General features: G+C 38.6%; 3 protein-coding genes and 1 pseudogene across 3 annotated transcripts in view; 2 read left to right on the top strand and 2 right to left on the bottom strand.

The window, feature by feature from the left end:
• The window catches only part of LOC148724106 (cathepsin O-like), a 74166-nt gene that overhangs the window by 27293 nt on the left and 21611 nt on the right, over positions 1-25262 (bottom strand). The gene's annotated exons all lie outside the window — the stretch shown is intronic.
• On the top strand, positions 2771-12098 carry LOC148724109 (uncharacterized; annotated as a pseudogene).
• Positions 13615-15548, top strand: LOC111321773 (uncharacterized). Its single transcript, XM_022924740.2, is given in 2 exon segments — positions 13615-14448; positions 14450-15548. Coding segments are annotated over 2 exon segments (906 nt in total). The 5' UTR covers positions 13615-14367; the 3' UTR covers positions 15275-15548.
• LOC148724108 (uncharacterized) lies at positions 23078-24178 on the bottom strand. Its single transcript, XM_088732609.1, has one exon. The coding sequence runs from the start codon at positions 24126-24128 to the stop codon at positions 23421-23423; it is 708 nt and encodes a 235-aa protein (XP_088588735.1). The 5' UTR covers positions 24129-24178; the 3' UTR covers positions 23078-23420.

Below are 25262 nucleotides of genomic sequence, written 5' to 3'. Positions count from 1 at the left end.
CTCCACTCCACCTTGCTTTCTCAATTGGCAGCAAACAAGAAGTACAACCGCTACACTAACCCTAGCGATTGGTATGCGTTTTACAGGAAAGTAGCGTCTCAAGTCGGGTGGGTTACGCAAAGTTTCAAACCGTTTCAAAGATACTTTTCCTTTCCAAATGAGTTTAAGCTAGATCTCTGATGTTGTGATCGACATCTTCAGCGAGGTCTTAAAAGTTAAAAAGGTCGAGAAGAGGGCTTTGAAAGACACAATTGGGAGTGTAGAGAAATCCAAAAGTACTTCCGCCCTTATCGAATCCAACAGCATTGAGAGCAACCGTGGTAACTTCCATATTTCGGCATGCACAGTTGACAAGAACGAGCAGGGTGGTGTTACCCTCACAAGTTGCTACTTTAAGTTCACAGAAAAAGAAGAGGACTATTTCTTCACGGAGAGAAAAGGCAGGAAATAGCATTGCAGATGTTTATAAGTCTTTGTTTTGAAGCACGCTCGCGAAGAATTAAGTGATTGAGACTTTACCTTTAATGGCTTAACATTTACGTTATTCTTGTTCCCCTTTGATAAAAAAAAATTGTTTATAATTAAGAAAGAACTGAATAGTTCGTTTCTTTCGTTGAAGACTGCTTATTTGTAATCAGGGTGTATACCTGAAAATTCCTCATTAGAAACTTTTGATTCCCTTTAATAAAGCAACTGTCAGCACGGTTTGTTATCGTAGGTATGTTAGTTTATTTGACACCAAACCGTCGAAGGATACAATTGAAAAAGGCGAGGTGTAATCATAATGTCTAAGCGTAGGCCATGTTTTTCTGGGAACACTTGTCTTTGGTTCACTATACATCTTTAATTGACTCCTTTATAGTTAAGCTTTGAAAGTTTTGTGCATGATACGTAGCAAAATTAGAAAAAACTTTTTGCTTTAGATACATCATTTTTGGAATTAATGTAATAGCGGCGAAGCTGCAATAACTTAGGAACCAATGATTATCCAACTTGAACCCACTAGTATGATATTTTTCCATGATAGACTAAGAAATGCACTTGAAAGATTGAGATGCATTAAAATGCCTGGTGAAATATTTTTAGACCCAGAACTCGTGATTTCCAATGTATTACTTGACCTGTACAAGATGTCTTCACAATGCTGGGATCAACGGTAAAGGACTTTGATTTTTCCAAGTGAACCAAACAACAACATAACACTTGTAATGCCCACCTATACATGGCTTTTATACCCATGCAATAACTTCAGCATCATATCATGAAGTGTATTGTGCACGTATCGCTTAGTCTCATAACGCTTATGTATCATGACGAGCTTTGCTCAAGAAAAAAATTCACAGCAGGCATCGTAAACTGATGCCGAGGTTTGGGGAAGAAGGCGTTGGGTGGATGTCATCACATCAATCACACCACGATGTAATTACATAGACTTAGCGCCCACGAATCCACGAGAGATAAGCGATTGCGTGCGAGTTAACGCGTGGTCATCTGATAGCGATGAAAATCAGAGTCATGAAATATAAAATTTGCTATGCGTGATGCCCAATAAAATACTACTTTCTTTGTGATTCTGCCTGTTTCCTTATTATTATGACATTGCTAATCACGTAGTCTTTCTACGACCCTTTCTTTTCACAGAAGAGGCAATACCTGTTTCAATTATTTATGTATGATTCTTTCGCTTGGTTTGCCATGAAAAAGCAACAAAAGATATCGTTATTTTCATGTGTCGATGTGACGAATCCGCGCCACAAAGGTGGGTGCCCCCTAACACAAACAAAACACAGAACATAAACGAGCCCGAGAACACACGCCACAATACAACTAAACGTAGGCCTAGAGATATTTATTATGCTAATTAAACCAATAAAGCGACTAACAATAACGATAATACAATGATCTAATTAATTTACAGGAATACGCTAACTTAAACTACAGTACACTAAAACTATTTACAAGATTATTACTATTAAGATAAAAAAAAGGTTTTTTTTTTAGTTCAGTTCGGTTGGGTTTCACCTTACGCCCGCGTCCGTGTTCTTCTCTTGTCCACAAATCACCACGCTCCACCAACAAACAGTGCCCTGACAAACCAAACTCCCGTTTCTCCAACCAGGTTCCTGTCTCACCAGTTCTCAACTTTGCTCGTTTCCTTCGTTTCAACTTTGCTTCGTCTTCTGACAACTTTGCAGTTTTCAACTTTTTACTTCTCGTAACTTGACTCGCTCAGACTTGTTATTGAATTAGTTACTATCTCTTCTTCCTTTAGCTCACAGTCTGGTAGATTCTTTGCACACCCGTTCCCCCGCAAATGGTTTTCTACCGTGAAATGGAACGATTGTTCTGAATGAATTTCTCAGAAATGATACTGTGCCGAGTCTCCGTCGACTCAAATTTTTCCACGCTCTTCGCTCGTAACTCACAAACCTTCACCTCACTTCTTCAAAAAAAAACCACACCGTACCAAACCACCCAAATCCTTAAATACTCATGGACGCAAGGTGCCCGAAAAGAATGAAGAAAACTATTTGATATACACAATAAAGGTTAATTACACAACAGTTTACACAAGTGAAGAATAAAAATTACGTAACAGATACAAATAATCACGAACTACACTGATCCTAAGAGAATAAAAAAAATAATTTACATTTAATAAATAAATTCCTAACACTTCCATGACAGTCGAACGACCTGAGTAACAACCGTATCTAATTTCCAGTACGCGTTATTTAATGAATCGACCACAGTTCACGCTTTATGATCATAGTACACGATCCTATTGTTTTCGTACGAGACCTGTGGCGATCGTACGACTTGGCTACGTATCCTGGTTAAATTCTTACTAATATTATAATAGTAAACTTCGGCGGGATTTTCAAAGTTGAAAAGTATCATGTTTTCGATTTCGAAACCATTCGAAGTGAAGTCATGGAGGCAGTCGGATTGTCGACGTGCGCCTTACCCCCGGCTGACATAATTACTCAGATTCTTTGCAGGGTCACAAGTACCACACTTGACCCTTGCAAGCATTGGTATCTCCTTTCGAAAGAGGTATGTGGCGTTCCTGCGCGTAAATTTTTCAAACGCGACGTATTTAAGATATTTCCCGACGAAATCCATAGTGTGGCTGCGCGGGAACTTCAGCCCGCCAAATCATCGAACGGAGTCGTAGAGTTGGACAGGATTCCCGAATTCGTTTCTGTTGTGTCCACGTTCGGTCTAGTAGCTGGTCTTCTTCGTAATAGAACAATCCCCGACGAACTTATTAATTCTGCGGGATTTATGGCTATCATAAATTTGGTGAACTCCGCCACACTAGACTTTGAGCTCGAGTGCGCGAAAAATTCATCTTTTGGCGCCAAGCTCAGTCAAGACTCGGAAGAGTTCGCTTCTTTGCTTGTCGATAGATCAGCCAGGGTAAATTCCCTTGAAGAGGAACTGAAGAAACTTCAAACACGGATTTCCGATCTCGAATCGAGCATGGAGTCCGACAATTTTTCCTTTAATTCCCCATGTTGCTCATCAACTCCATTAAGTTCGTCCAGTTCCTCGTGCAGTTCAATCGAGGACACTAAGAATCGATCTGATTTAGGAACTACAAACAAGAAACGACAAATTCTTAAAAGGTGCAGGGAGATAAGAGCTGTCCTTGACGACGTTTCTGAGAGGTACAATGAATCTATCGCAGCTGTCCTTGGAAACAGCTTCCTATACGGAACGGATGGGGAAAGGGAAAGAGTACAGGGTATTATTTCAGAAGTCGTTGATCTAGTTACAAAATCAAAGGGTTCCAAGAATGTTCTGACCGAGCTTCTTTTGCCAGAAACACTCGAAAATGTCTTCCAAAGCATTCGTGTACCAGACTGGGAGCTGTTGTTTTTTAAGCTCCAAACAAGACTCCCAGATTCTGCATGGCAAACTTTGCTGAACCTGACTAGACTAGGAAAGAGTGGGGTGAGCTGCTAATCATAGAGGCTTTGCATTCATTCAATATAATTCTTTTGTGACTTATTTTATTTTCATTACTTTGTTTCTGTGTCAATGGGCTGTCGATCATGTGAACTTTTTTCTTACCTGTAAAGTAAACCGGCCCTTTGCAGGGTTGTCTTTGAGAAAATTCATAAGTGCTCAATTTTAAATTTCATGAGGAATCATAATTTGGGGATGATTGTGTGCACCTTGATGAGACCTGCAGCACATTGATTATTTTATGAGTACATCTAACATTAGCGAAGGATTTCCGATGAGGGGGAAATTAAATTTGTTCATTCAGTTTTGTGGCTTGAAAATCTGAACACTATACACAAACCAATTATGGAGACTTCTTTTAATTGGATGTTTTCATATGCATTTCTGAACATAACTGATGTCAATCTTTTTTTTTTACCAATTACAAGGTGTCAGCTAATGTAAACCTGTTTCATTATTTTTTTGTATAGAGAGCTGGAGACACACCTGTGCTACTAACAAAAAATGAGATAAAAGCATTGAAGAAACTAGTCTTCTCTGCAGTGCAGAAAACTTTCCAAATTGCCAGGGTCAACAATGCAGATTTTGATGCTTGGAATGTGCATCTAAATTCTGTTCTCATCTGGGCAATAAGGGAGCAGCACCTCCATTCATGTGACTCAGAAAACAAAGAGTTTAACATTAAACTAGATGGACGCCCACTTGGAGGTGTGTTCTCATTTTAGTAAATTCTTTGAGGGTTGTTAGTCTTGAGTACGAAACTATAATCCCTGCTAGGTTAAGTAGAGGTACTTTTGAATTTGTTTATTTCAGGTAAAGACCAAGTAGCTGTAGGCCTGGCACCTATTGATTTTAAAAACAAAAGCTCTGAGAGTGCATTGTCCATTTACCCCCTTGCAATTGGCAACTGTAAAGAGAAAAGGTTAGTGGTGATTTAAATAAGTTGGGTCAAATGATCAGTGAACAAAAATTATAATTACTAATTTTACAATGATTATTTATAATCATTTACAAGAATTAAAAAGAAATTATAAGATGTGCATTAGATCAGAAGCTGATGCATGCCGACAATGGTGCATTTTACTGGGTTTGAAGAGGAGACTTTAAATGCTCTTCAAAATAAACATAAGTAAGAATTCTAAGTGTACTTACAATATTGCCAATATTTTTGCAGTAGATACCAGAATATTCAGAGAAGTGGAATGGCATTAATAATGTGCTTTTTCAACTTGTTTTCTTTAATTTTTGTTTTTTCATCAGGTCAAATTTGAAGCAATTACTTGAGAATCTCAATAATCAGAAAGATGTCATCAAAAAACATGGAATATGGGTTGATGGCAAAAAGTACAACATTTCTTTCACAGGTGATTTTCATTTGGGGAGAGAAAGTTAAATTCTCATGGTATATCCTGTAATCATTTCCTTAAATTCCTGTTTCTGCAGTGACTCTTGATTACAAGGCCTTGCTGCTTCTACTCAACAAAAAAAATGATGAAGATTTCCTTCTTGGTGGGAAAGGATATGGTGTGGAATTTTGTGCATTTTGTGATGCAATAAGGGTAAATATTTCTCTTGATACTTTCCTTGCTTTTATTATTCCATTGACTTATGATCAGTTAAGTTCTCTGAAAGTAGAATGGTATCAAGCCAAATTTGAGGTGGTACATGGCTGTAGTGAAAAACAGTTATCAATGACTTTATTTTGTAGAATTGAATATTTATATCCATTGGTAAAAGTGCATTAAATTAGCTAAGAAATGAAATTTAATTAAATACTTATTTTAATTGAGGCCTGTACATGCCAGGGAGTTGATGCAGATGAAACCTGTCTAGATTGTCTAAGATCAAAAGCCAACATTGGAAGGTGAGATACCTGTAATAAAATTTATTGGTATCAGACATCTTTCATGCATTTCAAATCTGATCCAATTGACTCTCTTTATTTTCTTTCTATATAGGTGTTCAGGCCTTCGAGATGATCTTAATTTCCTGTTGGAGGAAGAATTAAGCAGCATTAATCTCTGTTCTCTGCATTGTGAGATGAGAAATTGTGAACAACTTTTGGGTTCATTGGGGTTGTTTGCATATCGGGTTGGTAGCCTTGATAATTTAAACAAGATTTTGTCTGATTATGGTCCTGAAAATTGCCATGGCTTCCCAAGAGTAACGGTCAAGGAAAGAAAAGGACAGCAAACAGAAATAACTAGACAAAACATTCAAGTGGCATCTTTTTCTGGTATGGTGTTTGTACTTGATTTAATTTATTGTACTTGCATATATAGTTATCTTTTACCTTGGGGCAGTTATTTCTTATATCAGCATCAGCCAGTGCTAATTTATCAGGAATTAGTTAATTCAGTATATATTAAAAGTATGGAAGAGCTGTATTTCTCAGTAATAGCCAGATCAAAGCATTAAATAGCCAATAAAACTCATTTGAACAACCAGTTTTTTTTATAGTCAAGGTATATTTTACCTGACAAATACCATGTAGTTTTGCAACTCTATGCTAACCATGCTGTCAGTGTGTGTCATAACATGTACATTACTCCAAAATCTCAGATGGATATTCTAGAAATGATTATTCTTCAGGTTCTACTGAAAGGACAGTTCTACAGAATTTTGAAGATGTCGTCGAAAGATCACTACCCCTTGAGAAAGTGACCAAATACTATATGGAATGTCCTGGAGCTGCAAGAAATGTCATTCTTAGCTATGTTGCTTTCTTTGAAGAGCGCATAATGGTATGCAATTAACCTTTTGAACACTAGCTTCAGCAGTTCAGTCGTATGTACTTAGTCTAGTAGTTCAATGGTCATTAGAATTGCGGTGTGATTGAATCCACTGAGAATCTGTCAAAATTAAATATATGCCTTGAAAATAAGATAAAGCTTAATATAGAGTTTCAAAAACCTTGTCATAAGGAGTTGCTAACTGATAATTTTTAAATTTTTTGCCAATTGAGAAATGCAACATTTTGATTTGCAGTTTGTGAGTGACCTATTTGACAGGGGAACTTACATACGTGATTATGGCTCTACAGAGGAAACAGTTAATCTTGATGACACGAAAGGTAAAGGCTGCTGCATGAGGCCGTTTTTCCCTATAACTTAATTTTAGTACACCTCATACACTGTAGATGCTATCAATAGTTGCATTGTCACACAGTGAACTACAATATTTCTCCAATTTATTTCTAAAATTGAGCTTTGACAACCTGGAGTACCATTTTGTTGTCCTTTTTGTTTCTTCTTTGTTGTTTGTCTTGCATTGGTGCTTTCAGTGGTGTTAATTCACATGTAATAACTATTCAAATTAAGTGAATCTTGTGTCCATTCCTCACAGAGCTTAAAGCCTTTTTGCTTAAACTTGAAAAGTATTGGAAAAAAAAACAAAATGAGGTGGAAACAGCATTCCTCAAGTTGGAGGAAATGTCAAATGGTGAAGAGCCAGGCAAGAAAAAGAGGAAAAGAGGGAGAAAAATACAGCCAGAAGTTCAAATGTCCTCTAGTTCTTTTGCAAAATATGCAGCTGAACTTCAAATTGAGATGTTTTCAAAGGTAAGTTGAGAAAATTGTCCTAAATTATTCACAAATGAAAAATGAATGAGAAAAGTACTATGTTTAAAATCCACATCAGAAAATGTTATTTAAAGGTTTGCCTGATGCAGTAAGATACTAATAACAGCCAATTCATATCTGAGCTAACTTGAAGGTGATTGCCTAAAACCTTTTATACTAGGTTTGCTGTGATTGGAGAGAAATTGCTCTTACAATGCGTGAGAGAGTCTTTGAAGACCATGAAGAACAACAGATTGACATTCATGATGTGAAGGTGACTTTTTTCTACCATTAAGAACGATTGCCTTTCCATTGCTTCAAATATGGATGTAAGAGCTCTAATTATCTGAAATGAGGATGCCTTAAAAATCATTTTAATCTACTTACATACATTTGCTTTTATATGTGTTAGCTTTTGGTTTAAAACTCATGCACTCAGCTTACACCAGCAAATTGATAATTCTTAATTACACACTCAGGAAAACTGCTAGCCTCCAATTACCATACTTTATTCCCCTTTAGCTAGTCTTATACTTTTTCCACATTTATCTTCTTGGTCTTCTCATTTAAGTGCAAGGAGTGGGGATTTTTGCTAAAGAAGCTGTTTGGTTCTCATCTCGGCACTGGTGACTATGGACACCTAGTTGTTGACCACAGTGCTATGCTTCTTCGGCAATTCCGCTCTTTCTATAAGTATTCAGGGCAAGGATTTGAGTCCTCCACAAGCTACATCGCCAGTTGTATTCTAAGGCAACAATTAAACCATGATGCATCTGGGCCTGGCCATTCTTGTAAGTTAATTAACATTTATTTTGATGGGTATGCAATTATGAAACATGCACATGTTAATGAACATCTACTTTAGATGACAGTAGAACCTGTCAAAATTTCACCTTTTTCTTTCCAGTGAATCAAATCCTCACCCACTGGTATGCAACTATGCTGCTATCCCTGAGGTACTCATTCTATGAAGCACGGAATTGTATTAATGTAGGTGGGTATAGTTTTTAATATCTGTTTCAGTGAGTTTTTTAGTTTACTCTTTGTGAACTTTTAAAATAATTATGATGAAACATAGAATTAGCACTCAGGTTATTAATCCTTTTTTTTCCTAGGAAAAAAAACATTTTCCTACCGCGGATGTGGTTGGAAAAGTGTAAGTCACGATTTAAAATCATGGACTGAAGAAAAGAAATCGTGGGTGTTTGTTCTTAGTGATCTTTTTGAGCAAATGTTTGGAACTGACTACTTAACCTATTGTTTTGACAAAGATCATGGAACTAAAGTTGATGATTCCAAAACATGTGAAATTTTTGAATACTGTCATGAGTCCTGGGAAAAGCATTTCTCCATAGAAATTCCAGAACCACAAGATGATCTCAAACATCTCTGTCATCCCAGAATTCATGTTAGTTCACATGCCAATATTCATCCGTTACAGCCAGCACCCAAACGAATTAAATTTGATATTTGTGACTCAACTTTGTCTAACATCTACCCGTCATCCACTTCAGTGCTCAACTTTGCTGACTCCACACACTCAAAGAGTTATGAACATCCTGATTCTGCATCCATCATCAGCCAAACATCCCCAAAGCTTGTTGGTGACACTTCTATTTTTATTGAAGATGATGATAATGATCTCACAATACCACAGCAATGTGCACTTCAAGCTGCAATGGCTAAGGCCACAACAAGAGCTGAAGTAGCTGCCCTTTACAGCCTCATTCCTCCATTAACATCCAGATCTCCCTCTGCATTGAACCCATTTTATGAGAAGCTGCCCTTTTCAGATCCCTTCTGTCTAGCAGAGCGTCCTTGTGAAGTTGACATCCAGAGGGCTCACACAATTTTGAACAATGAACGAAAAGCTGGTAAGAATCCTAGTGGCATCGAGATTGAAGGTATCGGGCAGTTCTCTGAAAATGCCTTATCTGTCTTGCGGCGTTTCTGTGTAATCGTGTACACCCATCACAAAGTATCTGCAGAGGCTTATGGCTCCTCCAGATGAAATGCAGCCCCGAAGAACTTGTACAGATGCAAAATGCCCTTTGGAATGTTTCAGCCACTCAACCAATACTGGAGCATAGTAGTAAGAACCTCGATTCCACCTCATTTTTGGATCTTGTTGAGGAGCGATACATTGACAGTTTTGTCATAGATATTTGCATTTGCAAGTTTCTAGACATGGCAAGAGAAATTGGAAAGGGTTTCACTGTCTTCTTTCCAAGTGAGTTTTATGATTGGATGAGGTCAAATGACAAAGAATTCCAAAGGCAGAAGTTGAGAGAAACTGTAGAGCTGCTGAAACAAGCCAATGACCTCCAGCAAATATTGGTGCCAGTCTACCTGCCCAACCACTGGGGATTGATTTTTGTGGATCTAGTCAGCAGAGAGATGTATTTTGATGATGGAATGAAGTCCACTGCACCTCCCATAGCCCTTTCCTCAGTCAAAAGATCATTAGAATTGCTCTTAGAAATATACCCCTGTCATGCTGCTCTTCAAACAAAGTTTTGGCACAATTGTCACAGATTTAAGCGTTTTAGTATGCCATGTCAGACAGCAGTTGATTCTAGGATGATTGGTGTTGGAAGTTGTGGTATTGGGGTGATAATGGCAGCAAAAGATATATTATTTGATGGTGCCTTGTCCATTAACAACTTTCAATGGCAGTACTGTAATATGGATGTGCACAGGAAAGACTTGATGCTTCAGATTCTGAAGTGGAGAGACCAAGCTGGAAGTCCTGGCCATTAGAGACTTAGTGCACAACCTATTCTACCCTAAAGCCACCTCTGTTTCTCTTGTGTTGTCAGTCCATCGGCTGACTGCCTGTTGTCATCTTATAGCAGAACTGTTACAAAAAATTTGAAAATTACTTTTTGGTTTGTTTTCTTTTTGTGTTTGTTATTGTTTTTGTTCTAGTCTTTTATAAACCATGATTGTTTTATACTTACCAGTTCTGTTTCTCTTGGGTAGTCAGACTATCACTGTCTGTTGTTATCTGATGGCAGAACTATTTTTAATATTTAATTGTTATTTAATTTGTGCTCTATTTTTTTCGCTTTTGTTTGCTTTACTTTGTTTTGTTTTGTTTTTGTTTTTTTATTATTTTTTACATAAACTTTGATTGGTATCTACAAACCAGTTCTGTTTCTCTTGGGTAGTCAGTCCATTGTGGGCTGTTGTTATCTGATGGCAGAACTATCTTTTTTTTATAATTTTTATTATTTTTTTTTTGGCATAACATGTCAACCACTTCTGTCTCTCTTGGGTAGTCAGTTCATTGTGGACTGTTGTTATCTGAAGGCAGTGGTACAGACCCCTTTTTTCCACCTCAGTGTCCGTACCTTGTCGTGGTGAGGTGGCTTGAGTGCCTCAATGACCAATTGCAATACAATTCTTACACAGAATTCAGCTTCGGTCGGTGAGCTGTATTTTCTGCAGGGTAGAGGCCAGACTAACACGGACTTTGTCATTGTTGTTATTGTTATGATTATTATAATTATGATTATTATTAATGTTTTTGTTATTGTTATTATTATCATTATTGTTATCTTTATGATTGTGTTCATCACTTTGAAATGAAATAGGTTGCTCAATGAGGATGGCATGCTGAGGCAAGTAGACTACCATTTAATTCCTCCCCCTCCCCCCCCCCCCCAAATAGAAATTCAAGTGTTTCTGATGGTTTATCTCTTCAGTAAATTGTTAAAATGCAAAAAGTTTCTGTGACACGTTGTACAGAGGGCTTTCTCTTAAATAGTTGTTTTCTAATTTAAAACCACCTGCCTGGTTCTGTTTCTCTTGGGTAGTTGGTCCATGGACTGTTGTTATCTGATGGCAGAACTAATAGGTGGATCTGTTTCTCTTGGGTAGTCAGTCCATTATGGGCTGTTGTTATCTGATGGCAGAACCACCAACTTGTTCTGTTTCTCTTGGGTGGTCAGTTCATGGACTGTTGATATCTGATGGCAGAACCAGTCCCTATTTTTTTTCTGCTCTATGTTGTTAGTCCTTTATGGACAGGTATTTTTATCTGATTGCAGTATTAGCTTGCTCTTTTTGTTTTGAAAAGTGTGTTGCTTTCACTGTTTGTCACCTAGCTATCACCTGTTATTAATCATAGTCACTTTGGTCAATCAATGCTATCATTGTCCTTATATATTCTTATTACTAATTCAGCTGCTATTCTTCTCTGTTTGATACAGGGTCCACTACAGATAGCACTAGCTTAATGAAGTCCCAAAACCTTTGACAGTGAGCCAACTCAAGAAATGCAGTCCTGAAAAGATTTTGGTGTTTTCCTGTCTATTCTCGAGTTTATTTTGCCCCAGTTTCAATCACTTAGATAATCACTCAGCCAGACTATCAAAAACACCATTTAGTTCATAGATAAACATTGAAATAATGATAATGATAATAATCATAATGATAATAATCATAATGATAATAATATAAATGATAATAATAATTATTATTTTAATGGAAATAATTATAGGAATTATAGTCATAATGATTATCATTATAACTAATAAACAATTATTATTATTATTGTTATCAATGTTGTTATTATTATTTCCATCATGAATTACTAGAGATGCTTGGAAAAAAAGGTGTAGTTCCCTCCAACTCATCATTCTTTCAGTTAAGTGAACTAAGAATTCTGTGAACAGTTACTGCTTTATTCTGTCATTCCTGATGACCATAGAAATAGTGAAAGTCCCCAGATATTATCCCTCCAATATTTTTTACATGTTTTTATTTTTTTTTTTTATCCAGTGAATTTGGTTGCAGCAGAATGAAGTGCATCAGAATATAGTGTGCCCAGCTAGACATGAATTGTGCAAGCATTAAAGATTCATTCTGCTGTATTCCGGGTTTAATTTTAGCTTTCTACAGACAAGTTTGTTTCTCTAAAGAAAGAAAAACACCATTTATGGTTTTTTTTTTAAACAAACTGATAAAGACTGCGAAGAAACAGCCACCAAATTTACGGAAACATGGTGAACAAGTCAACTAGACTGTATTAGACATTATTGAAAATGTTTTAAAAACATGGTGCAGGCTATTATTACACTAAATCAAAGTATTACTTTAGAAACATAAAATCGCAGGGTCAGTTTCCCATGTCTAGTGCCTGAAAAAAGATCAGGCCACCAAATTACTTCAAATTCTCTGGTTGCTCTTCCCTCTCCATTCCCAACAACAATTTCAATGTGCTGGGTGGGAATCGTGCTTGATTTCTTGCCCCTTGCTCTTTCCTTGGCCGCCTGTAAAGCTTGGTGAGCGTTTAACAACTCATTACTCGCATTAACTTCCGTATCCCCCCGATAGCTTTTCTTTAACTGTAATGGTACAGAACTTTGGCTCAGGGCAGAAATAACATCATTGACCTCATGATCCCTGTAGTGAAAAACTTTGGATTTTTCTCTCCATACAGGGGGCCGCAAATGCCGTTTTTCTCTCGCACTGTTTAGAAAAGCATTTGGCATCCTTGCCAACAAAGCTTGGATATACGTTTCAGGAACATAATATCTTTCAACTCGACACCATTTCCCTGAAACCAAAATGATTAACAAAAGTTAGATTATTTTTGTCGTAAAATGTTCTAAGTGATTTGCTCTTTTTAAACGTAAACCTGAGTTATTTTTAAATCACATAATTGCACGTGTTATTGGTATCCCTCGAAAACCTTCCCATAGTATTAAAATCTAAGACAAGCAGGTCTTTTGACAAGGTAATGGTAACAATCGCGCTGTACAACACCAGAATTATTTTCCTGACTGTGAAAAGAGAAAAAAAAAGTCTGCAACTTCGCGTCGTACGCAACCATTCGTACGCAGTTATTACTGGTGTCCAATTTCGAGAAGAGCCCATGATTATTTTTCTTTTAGGGGTGAATTTCTCCTATGTCCCCAATTTCGTCGAAGAAAAGCGCGAACACGTAATAAAAGTAATGAGTAAGTCACAGTGAACAACCCGGCAGCGCAAAGTGACAATGCTCTACATCCCAAATGAGAAGTGTTCCTCAATTTTTAACACGAACCACCAATTCTTAACATTTTCAATTTCTACGGTTTTTTAATTTCTGCAACTTGGACATGTTCTTGAGAAGATATTAAATCAGTTAGCTTTATCGTTCCCTTCTAAATTATTTAGTCGGAAGCGCCTGACTGGACGCTGGTTTAACTTAAAACTTGTTGAGCGACGTGGCATTTTGACTGCACATTACTAATTAAACTTGATTTTGACAGCTATTTGCGCGTGATAAGAGCGGAAAAGAGAAAAATTACATACCAGCGGCTTTTGGATGTAGGGACGAATTAAGACTTTCTACAATGCCACTTATCCATTGTTTGTAATTGATAGACCTTGTCCTTATTCTTGCGGGAGGCTGTACGATCTGTTGTCCATTGTACAACTTGACAAATGTAGCCCACTCTGCCTTGAGCGCAGCAATGCGATGTTTCGATTCTCTATGTCTCAGTAGCGCAGTTGTTGTGTTGAACATCGATGAGCATATGTCGCAGCGTGTCTTGTAAATAGCTAGAGATGCCATGTTTGAGATAAGCGCTGAATATGGACAAGCGTTGAAACTGCTACTGTACTCAAAGAGCACAATAGATCGTTTTTCATTGTAAGGAGGTCTTTCACACCTCGTCTTCCGGAGGTTTTTCGACTTACGCAACATTTCTAGGATTTCATCAATAGCGCTCTGATATCTGCGCTAGTGTGATCACCTGCGACGCCTTCGAAAATTGGCATTTCAGTCTCCTTTTCTGTCGATTACTTCTCTTGATTGTGTACCTGGTAAAAGTGTTGTGCAATGGCCAGGAACAAACGCGAGGCAGTGAAGGACAAAGATAAGTTGAAAAAGATCAGAAAGGAAGCACGAAAGAGGTGGAGGCAAAAAAAAAGCCGCAAAGAAAGCGATGAAAAAGTTAGCGGCGGAAAAGAAGCTCAACGAAGATAAGGAGCGGCGAAAGCTCAGAGAGATAGACCCATCGCTAGTCGTGAGGACGACGAAGTTTCTTGGCGCTGGGACATTTGGCAGTTGCTACTTAGCCTATTACAGGGATGTGGTAGTAGCTGTCAAGGAATTTAACAAGAGAAAGAACGTCGATCTAAGAAGCGAAGTATGCCACGAAGCGACGATGATCAAACACCTGGAAGATCACCGTGGTGTCCCTCTACTCTTTGGCATCGTAACCAAGAGCGAGCCCTATCGACTTGTTACGAAATTCCACGGTGTTCAAAACAAAGGCCTCACTCTGTACAAAGCCATTAAGAAAGAAAAACTGGAAAAGCCTACTTGGCTTGGAATTTTAAAAAATCTTATTGAGGCATTGAACCACGTTCATTCGTGTGCTATTCTTCACAATGACGTGAAGAGCAATAACGTGGTAATGGAGCAACGAGGAGAGGAGTGGAATCCTGTTGTTATCGATTTTGGGAAAGCTCGCTTCTCGTCAGATCCCAAGCCGGCTATGTCCATGTCCATCAACCAACAGATGAGATATCGAGAAAAGTATCCTCACATTGCCCCCGAAATTGTAAACGGAAGTGGCAGGCAGAGTGCCCAATCGGACATATTTTCTTTAGGGAAAATAGTTTTGGCAGTGTTGGATTTGCTCCCAACAGCGACAGCGAAATCTTTAAAGGTGGCCAGAACTGCTCTTTGCGAAGAGCCTGCAGAACGCCCCTCCTTAAAGGAACTATCAGAGGCACTCTGAACATATTAGATATAGGTACATTTTCAGTTATATATATGGTTATCTTCTAATTTATTTTCTCTCGGCTGGCTTCTTTAAAAAATGAGTATTTCTCCCATTTAACTTTTAGTGCGTAGTAAATGCGCTTTTATTTTCTTCTCACCAGTATGTCAACGACCAAATCAGTGTATATTTAGTAATTTCAAACGTTCTTGTTATTGGTAAGCACGTTCTACGAGTGTTTACAGTGTAAAATACCTCTATTTAGATTAAAACAAGTTATAATTTCGCTTCACGTTGTCTTCTCTCCAGTATGTAACCAACAAAACGTTTCTCCGAAAAATAAATCCTCCCTTCAAAATCGAAGATTTTCTGGGTTTCCGCAAATTCGTATTTTTCCAAATTCCCTTTTATATGTTATGTTGATTTGTCTTTTCTTCAACGTATAATTTAGTTCAGCGTCGATCATTTATCATCTTCAGCACAAAATATTCCGATCTTTAAGTTTAACTGTAAAATTTCTTTGGCTTACTTTGTGCGCATTAAAAAAAACGCTAAAGTAAACATGACTTCATTCCACGCGTGAGTTTAACCTGGAAAATGCCTGCACGCGAGTGACGCCGACATTACCGCGTGTCCCTTTCTGGAAAACATTCGTGTTATGACAAGAAAGGACGGCTTAAAGGTTTTGCATGGGTTACCCAAACCATGCAATTTTGACGCCGAAAAGTGCCAAAAAGTAATTACAGAAACCTCATCCGCAACACCTTGAACGTGCTGTGGGCGCGAACTGAGGTCTTGTCTTACAGTTAATAATTGCCAGGCGGAACTCAGATCCGGCTAAGCCTAATTTGCATAAATTTTTTCGGTGCGCAAAGCTCGTCATGTTATCTCGATTATTCTTTATACATTCCATTTGATCATTAATTCCTTCAAAGGAACAAAGATGCTATCCAAGTATCGTATAGCATATTTTCAATAAAGAAGACTACCGTGCTGTTTTCCTTATCACTACGACTATTGATTCTGCAAAGACATTGGGGCACTCAGACCATCCCATCACCAGCAAGTACAATGTTTTTTCCATTACTGGAATCATTATGAAAAATATAATTAATTTAATGGTAACTCGATGAGTGTTAGACTCAATATGTAATAACATGCTTCAGTTGATGAGGGAAATTACTGAGTAAACCTACCTAGAAGTCCAAATGTTTTCGCAAGGAACTCATGATTTCGAATGTGTGCTTGACTTCCGCGTAATGTCTTCACAATGCTGAGGTCAACGTCAAAGGGGTTTGTTTTTTTTCCTTTCAGTTAGATACTACCATTTGCGTTCAACCGTGAAGCATGAACGTTTTTTCATGTATGTTTATTTTTCAAACGAGACAGTTTCCCATGCAGACAACTGTGACGATGGGACCAATGAAAATGTTTCGTTTGGAGCACGAAACTATGAATGTTTGTCAAACAAACTTGGCAAATCATGTTCACATGGTGTGCAGGTTTGACAAAATTAGTCATCCTTTCAGGTTTGTGCTGAACACTTGACGCCCGTGCAAATATGTGTTTAGTGCAAATGAAGGTCATCTATGACTAATATTCTTCCAAGCGTATCACTGCCTTTTTCATAGGGGAGGAGGAGCTTTTGGAATACGATTTCCAAACTTTCAAGGAACGTATTGTAAGAAAAGTCCCTTACCTAGCCAGAATAACAAGCCTCTCTGCTACGCCACTTCATATAACAATGAATGACGAAATCAACGAGGTCGACATATCTCCAGTATATTTTGCGTTTCAACTCAAGGAAATACTGTCAAAAGGAAAAACATCACCTTATAAGCATTTACATTCGGATCGCCATCAGTTTAGGGGGTCGGGACTGATTAGTGTGAAGTCAACATGAATCCACCGCCAAATCGGCCAAAACATTTACCAGCATTGTAAACTGACATCCTATAGGTCAAGCAGTACATTAAAAATCACGATATCCGGTCTTTGTGAAAATATTTCCATCTCCACGTATATTTACTTATTTCCCTCACCAAAGCATTTTATTGCTTCTGTTACATTTCTCAGCCCATTAACTATAATAGTAAAACATTTTCCCAGTAGGCTTAAGATATATAATCATAGCTTCCTTATCAAGTTAATGCATTTGCCCTGCTATTAAATTGATTCCAAATTATGATTTTTCTACGTGTAGTTTACAAAATGTCAAAGCTTAGCTATAAAGGAATCGATTAAAGACGCATAGCGAACCAAACCCAGGTGTTCACAGAAAAACATGGCCTACACTTAGACATTATGATTATACCACGACCTTTTCAGTTGTCAAGATATCCTTCGAGGTCTCGGTGTCAAGTAAACTAACATAACTACGATAACAAACAATTTCTAACAGCTACTTTGTTAAAGGGAATTAAAAGTTGCTGATGAGCACTTTTCAGGTATATGTCCTGATTACAAAAGAGCAATTTTCAACGAACGAAACGGATAAGAGGGACAAGGGTAACGTAGATTGACAGAGGTAAAGTCTCATTCACTATCAATTCGCAAATTATATCCGTCCTGAATAAAAAACGTAGACAATAATGTTCAGCTCTTCGTATGCACCGAGACCATTTATAGGTTGAGATGCGAAAGGAAGCGCGTGACTCTGTTGCCCAGTTTCTGATTGACTTCTTCGCGAACTTGGTCGTAAACATCTTCCTTTAAAATGAGGACTTCGGCAGACATCTGCAATGTTATGTCCTGCTTTTCCCTCTTCGCGAAGAAATAGTTGTCTTTTATTTCTGTGGACTGAAAATAGCAACCAAGGTGGGAAACGCTAACCTGCTCGTTCTTGTCAACTGTGCATGCCAAAATCTGGAAGTTACCACGATTGCTCTCAATGCTGTTGGATTCGAAAAGGGTTAACGCACTTTTGGATTTCTCTAAACTCTCGATTGTGTCTTTCAAAGCCCTCTTCTCACCCTCGTCAACTTTTAAGGCCCCACTGCATGGCTAGAAATCTCGGACACGTACGCGCAGTTGAATGGTCCAGAATGAGCAAAAGCGAGTCACGCAACTCCTCACGACTTAGAGACTTAACTGAGAAAATAGATTTAAAATCCCAGTTACCTCCTTACTCCATTGCAAAGTCTCAAATGTTCACTGACAGTTATTTAGTACGACCCGAGACCCAAAATATTCTTAGAACATTGTCGGCTTCCACATCGTAATCGTTGCGTTTCTTCAAGATTAACAGTACAGATGATGCTATGTAGTAACAGTATGGCGGCAGTGCAAGAACAACATCACCAGCTCTCCGTAGATGTCCTTTCGCCGGAAATCTTTGGAGTGTAACAACTTTGTTCACTGCGATTTTAAAAGCGTCGAAGCCACACTTCAAGACACAGTAAATCATATTTCTCAGGTCTTCATATCCATTGCGTTTTTAGGTCTTGTTTCTCTGAAATTGTGATATTTTCTGGTCGAGGAATGATGATATTCCTACGGAACCGTGCGGCGAAATCCACCATAAAAGTAGCACACTTCTTTGCTATTTCTTTGATCAAACATGTTGTTTTCAATCTCCCCGGGTAACCTGGCTTTCTTTACGGTAACCCGGCTTTCTTTCTTCCAGTCTCTTTTTATCTTATTGCCCGGAAATTTAAAACCTGGGGGATCTGAGGCTGGACTCTCCTGATGGCGCGAAAACGCGGCGCGAAACTTAAAGGTCACCCAGCAACACAACGAGTTATTTTGAATATGCAAATTTCAGCATCAGGAGAGCCCGATTTCCGGATCCCAAGATATTAATTATTTTCTGGGCAACAAGATTTCAGCATCACCTGCATTATTATACAGTGAAATGCCTGACAAAACTTTATCAAAAGAGGAGGTGAATGTGCTTATAAATGGAACAGTTTCTTCACAACACCTTAACTACAAACATCTGGACTATGTTGTAAAACAAGCAATTGCTGGTGATCAAGTTGTGTACAGGATGGCTATCCGAAACACTATACTGTTGCAGTGGGCAAGTTTAAAGGACTCCGAGAAAAACCACATCGACTTGCTTAACGACATTATACCTGGAACTGTTCTGAGAATTAAAAGAGATTCCAAACGAATGAAAGAACGCTTGCGAGTTACGACCATTCGTCTAACTGGGAGCTTAAGGGAAAAGAGGATGGGTAAAATGGATTGGACGTCTCTGATGGGGGATGAAAGAAAAAAATTACTCAAAAATCTTCCTGCAAAATTGGAGAGCTCAAAGGATTCCATCCACCGTAATACTGCCCAGACCGTTATTAAAATATGGAGGGTATTTTTCTGAGCCCTACATATAATCCATCAAATCCTTCTACTTGTGTGCGATTGGTCTAAATGCACCTCGCGACCTAATATTCCCCAGTTATTGTTGGTTTATGATCTTAATATACACGTAGTATTGGACATTTTTAATGTTTTTAAAACAATTAATCCTCAGCACATCCAAGTTCTAAAATTTTATCCACTTTCCTCAAAGGACTTTGCAGACATTTATTTCCACACAGTATCATCATTGTTGCCAGAGCAATGAGAAAAATGTGGAGCAAAGGTAGGGTAGGTCCAATATGATACAATTATTATGTTTGGCTAATGTTTCCAAACAGATTTCTGCTAAATGCTTCATTCCAAAGAAAAGTATAACCTTATTCTGCAGATAAGAGAATGGATCAAACTTTTTCTGTCGCTTGCAAATTCCTGTAAGGGGTATGCAAACAGGAATGTGACGCCTTATATGCATGCTGCTGCATATCACTTGCAAGATGTCATCGACAGATTTGGTAGTGTAAAACACTTCAGTGGCCAAGGTACTGTCAGTGTCACTGGCTATTTTAATTTAGAACAAACTACATGTATGGCCAGTGAAACAATACCAATAAACTAACTTAACTGGTTTCCCTTTACACAGGCGTAGAAAAAAATAATGATGTGGCAAGAGCAGTTGCCCTTCACAAATCAAGAAACTGGGATAGCCCAGCAGATGTCATCAGAGCAGAGCACCGCCTTGCACAGTTGAGCCACAGAGAGAGGAGAAAAAGAAAATACAACAAACAAAATGAGGATTTCTGGAGTACTGGAAAAAAGATTTGATGTGTAATAAAAAGAGACAATGTGTCAGGTCCCAAAATGTGCAAGCAACTGAAAGCACCTCTCTCAACAGCAATCACAGTAATGGGATGACCTCAACTGTCAATTCACAAAATTCTGGCAGGAATTCAACCAGCAATAAGAGAAAGCATGCAAGCACAAAAAGGAAAGCTGGTGCTACCACTAAAAAGTTTAAAAGAACCAAAAACAGATAAGGAATAACTGAACAGATCTTTTGTATACTGAAGTTAATATTAAGAAAAGCAATATAGTATCATTGCTGTGGGTTACATTGCCTGAGAATAACATTTCAAGTCTTGAAAATGATTTATTTTTTCGAATGTACAATTTCAAGTTTCTGAATGTATTTGCTGCTAAATTTATACTGCACATTACTTTAGGCAGCAACTTTAATAAAGTCCACGGTTATCTTTTCTTGAAAAGCCCTTGTTGATTCAGTGATCATACCTTCTCTTATATGATAGTTTTTGGTTGACCATGAAATAAAATGTCTTATCTTCATTGGGAACAAAACTTTTGTTCCCTGCCCGTGAAGGTCAAGTAAACAATGCCAATTAGGAGGAAAAATGATGGAGAAAATTCTTCTTGTGCTAAAAGTTTCCACTGTCCATTTATCACTCCCTTCTTTCCAAAAAAATGTTGAAATACATCTTCTCTGAACTCTATAGTCACTTGCTTCCTTTGTTTAGATGCTTTCAAAGAAGCAGCAATGGCCACTCTAAGCCTGGAAACTTCATTTAATATGACATTCCTGTCTGGCTTGGGATGCTTGTAGTATCTATTCATGATTAAAATAAATACAGATTAACAGAATCGAAATGACCCATTATGCACTAAAGTATAAGCAAGAACCAATTCCAAGGCCATATTCTGGAACACGACGAACGGTAAACACTGCAAAAATGTTTACTTCAGACAAAGCTGGTTCAAATGCTCTTGAGGCTCCCATGAAGCCTCAAATGAACTAAAATTCTTCCATTTCACCAGATATTCTCTCCCCTTAAGAGTAAAAAATAAAAATATTTCAGTTTCCTATTAAATACTCGCAAAATTACGCGTAGTTTGCGGCTTAACACAATTGAAGCGTAGGATTTATTGAAATTCTCCTGACACACTACCTACGAATTAAAACATTCTCTGTAGGAGAATATCTAAACTGATAATTAGCGAAAGTTACCTTTTCAGACCATTTCTCTAAACCAACTTAATGTTTGCAGAAGTCTTAGAAAAAATATAATTATTGAGAATCAATTTACTAATAGCATAATCCCCTTTAAAACGAAATTGATAATTTTTTTGGCCTGCATTCCGGGGATTTCCTTACGAGTTTCGCTTACCTGAATCACAAACTTACTTGCTGTCCTTGGCGGCTTGAAATTACCCTTTCCACCTCGAAAAAACGCCCGCCATCCACCGTACATCTCCTTGCCTTCAATTCTCTACAAATGTTAGCAACAGTAACGTTATTTAAATCCGCGAAAAAGCCGATGGATCTCTTCCCACGCGTCCGACTTGACGGACTTGACGCTATCTTGTTCAGAAGTCACGCTGAATTGCGTGTTGCTTCCCAGCCAACGGCGTACACGGATTTAACTTCTGTGATTGGCAGGTCAAGTCACGCTCCAATCTTCCCATGTCCGAGATTTCTAGCCATGGAAGACGTTGATCACAACATCAGAGATCGTAAATTCATTTGGAAACTGGAAGCGTATCTCTCGAACGGTTTGAAACTTTGCGTAACCCACCCGACTTCCGACGCCACCTTCCTATAAAACGCGTACCAATCACTGGGGTTAGTGAAGCGGTTGTACTTCTTGTTTGCTGCCAACTGAGAAAGCAGGGTGGAATTGAGCACGTCCTTCTTCCGTTGCTGATTGGTCACGGAACTAAAGGAAACAAGACTGCCTCCATCGACGAAACCAGTTTCAGAAAACGCAATGGGACCAATTCCTGGGGGTGTGGACTACTCTTCAAGTTCGATCGTTTTTATAACGTTAGTCAGGTCCATTTTGAAAACAATGAAAGGGAAGAGACGAAACAGGCTTGTGCTTCACCTTACGGCCCCAATCGGAAAATAATCTCGAGAATCGATTGATAATAAGCGCCATGAGCAAGAGACATATATGGTGATGAAACTATACTATTGGTCAGGTTCGACGACACAAACAGAGCGGCTTAAGCGCTATATTGGGCTTTACGCCGATAACAAAAGCTACAGCGGAAGTTTCTGCCTTAAAGACCTCAAGCGTGTCAATAGCGTCTTAATTCAAAATTTGTCTATTGTACTATTGTGAGTTCTATATGCATTCCTTTCCTTCTCAGACAAGACTGACAACCCGTAGGACTGAGAGAGCACATGCTTCGCACGAGTGACCTGAAGAACATCTGTCCTTGTAGAGCTCAGCGGCGAAACAAACCACCTGCGACTGACAACTTATTCGAAGAAATTTAGATCTATACTTAAAAAACGGTGTGGAGCGCCCCTTCTTTCGGAGGGAAATGAACTGGAGTCTGCAACAGACGGACTACGAATGCAAAGAATATTTTCTAATGACTTAACCTCTTCTTGTAAGAATAGAATGTAAGAAGAAGAAAGGAAAAAGCCTTTAAAAAGGGAAATAGAAACCAAGCTCATCAAACTCTTATTGAGAAAGGTAAACAATTTTTAGACCAAACTACTTTCTGAATGTTTTAATACACACCATTTTATTAAAAATGACTCCCACAGTGATTGCACGGTACATCATGAGCAGTTTCCTCAGGGACTATATATGGAAACCTTACAGAAGTAAGTTAACATTACTGATGATATCGATAATAAAGCGTTACTCAAACTGGAAAAAAAGCTAAAAGCCAAAGTATTGATTTTGCATGAAAGCAAGTCTCTTTCCTCTACGTACATTTAGCTCCTTAAAAAACGAAAAAAACAAAACCAGGAAAAAATGAAAACAAGACGATATCGCTAAACTTGACCTGCTGCAATGTTCAAAGCAATGTTCAGTTCGCAGCTCATTTTAAGAGTCTAGATATCCAGATTGTGGACAAAATCTTTAGCGCGTTTGCCCAACCTGTTGATGACGCCTTGGCGAACTTGCGTGTACACATCTTCGTTTAGGGTGAAGACTTGAGTTGACTTGTGCAATTGTATTTCTTGAAAGTTGTAAGAGAAGAAAAAGTAGTCGCTCGATACCTTATTGGCTTTAAAATAGGCACCAATGAAAGCAAGGCTGACCTGACCATTGGTAACTGTGCATGGCAGGATTTGGAAGCGACCATTATTGCTTGATGTACTATTCTTATTGAACAGAGTTAGGCCCTCTGGCGACTTCTTTAAGCTATCCAAGGTGTCCTTTACGACTGACACAAGTTGCTTGTCTTCACCAATCATTGCGCTCAAAAGCTCCAAAGTCACCTCGGATAACTTGAAGGAATCAGCACTAGATTTGTACTCGTCGAAGCTGAAACCTTGCAAAATCCAGCCTAGCTTTCCCAGTACGTAACCGTAAAACTCGTACCAGTCTGTAGCCTGCTCCTTTTTGGGGTACTTCTTGGTTGCCGCCAGCTGTGCAAACAAAGTGGAGTTTTGGACGTCTTCCAACTGTTGACCGCTCAGGTTATCGGTAAAGGAAGCAAGACTACCAGCAACAACTTTGCCCTGAGATGAATCAGGAGTCAGAGACTCGTCGAGTTCGAGGGAACATATAAATTCTAGAGCTGCCTGGCTCGACATGGTGATAGTTCGTGGACGCTCTGATAATACACACGAGAGCTTAAATCCCGCTGGCTAGCGCTTTTAAGAGCTTCAAAACAATAGAATATTTGTTTAACACGCTACCACGGACTATAAATGGTAAAGTGGCGATCCTATTGGTCAGGTTTTTCGATCCTTGACCACCGGCAATCAAAGAATTGAGTTCATTGAATTGAAATTTGTCGGAGCGGTTCTTTAGCGGATAATTCCGTTGTCTCGGTTAGCTTTTCGTCACTGCCTACTTAGCTTTTTTTACCTCTTTTCTTTTCTATGGCGTCGAATTTGCTTGAGTGCTCAGTGCATCTTTCTATGTTTTGCCTCTGCCTACAATACTACACACGGTGAAAGTAAATCTAGGCCATCAATCTGCAAAGACTTGTTTTTCTTTCAGTTTTAAGTGGGTGAATAACAAATACTTAAACACATGCTTTTTGAGTTTTCAGCCAAAAGTCCAACTGAAACCTTCAAGTGTTTTAATGAAAAAGAGTAGAAGTGATGATCTTCATGTTAATGCATATAGAACTCACAATAGTACAATAGACAAATTTTGAATTAAGATACTATTGACACGCTTGAGGTCTTTAAGGCAGAAACTTCCGCTGTAGCTTTTGTTATCGGCGTAAAGCCCAATATAGCGCTTAAGCCGCTCTGTTTGTGTCGTCGAACCTGACCAATAGTATAGTTTCATCACCATATATGTCTCTTGCTCATGGCGCTTATTATCAATCGATTCTCGAGATTATTTCCGAGTGGGGCCGTAAGCTAGAGCACAAGCCTGTTTCGTCTCTTCCCTTTCATTGCCTTCAAAATGGACCTGACTAACATTATAAAAACGATCGAACTTGAAGAGTATTCCACACCCCCAGGAATTGGTCCCATTGCGTTTTCTGAAACTGGTTTCGTCGATGGAGGCAGTCTTGTTTCCTTTAGTTCCGTGACCAATCAGCAACGGAAGAAGGACGTGCTCAATTCCACCCTGCTTTCTCAGTTGGCAGCAAACAAGAAGTACAACCGCTTCACTAACCCCAGCGATTGGTACGCGTTTTATAGGAAGGTGGCGTCAGAAGTCGGATGGGTTACGCAAAGTTTCAAACCGTTCGAGAGATACGCTTC

The sequence above is a fragment of the Stylophora pistillata genome, chromosome 9 (genome assembly GCF_964205215.1).
Source record: "Stylophora pistillata chromosome 9, jaStyPist1.2, whole genome shotgun sequence".
Taxonomy (NCBI): Eukaryota; Metazoa; Cnidaria; class Anthozoa; order Scleractinia; family Pocilloporidae; genus Stylophora; species Stylophora pistillata.
This window is presented reverse-complemented; position numbering and strand designations above follow the sequence as displayed.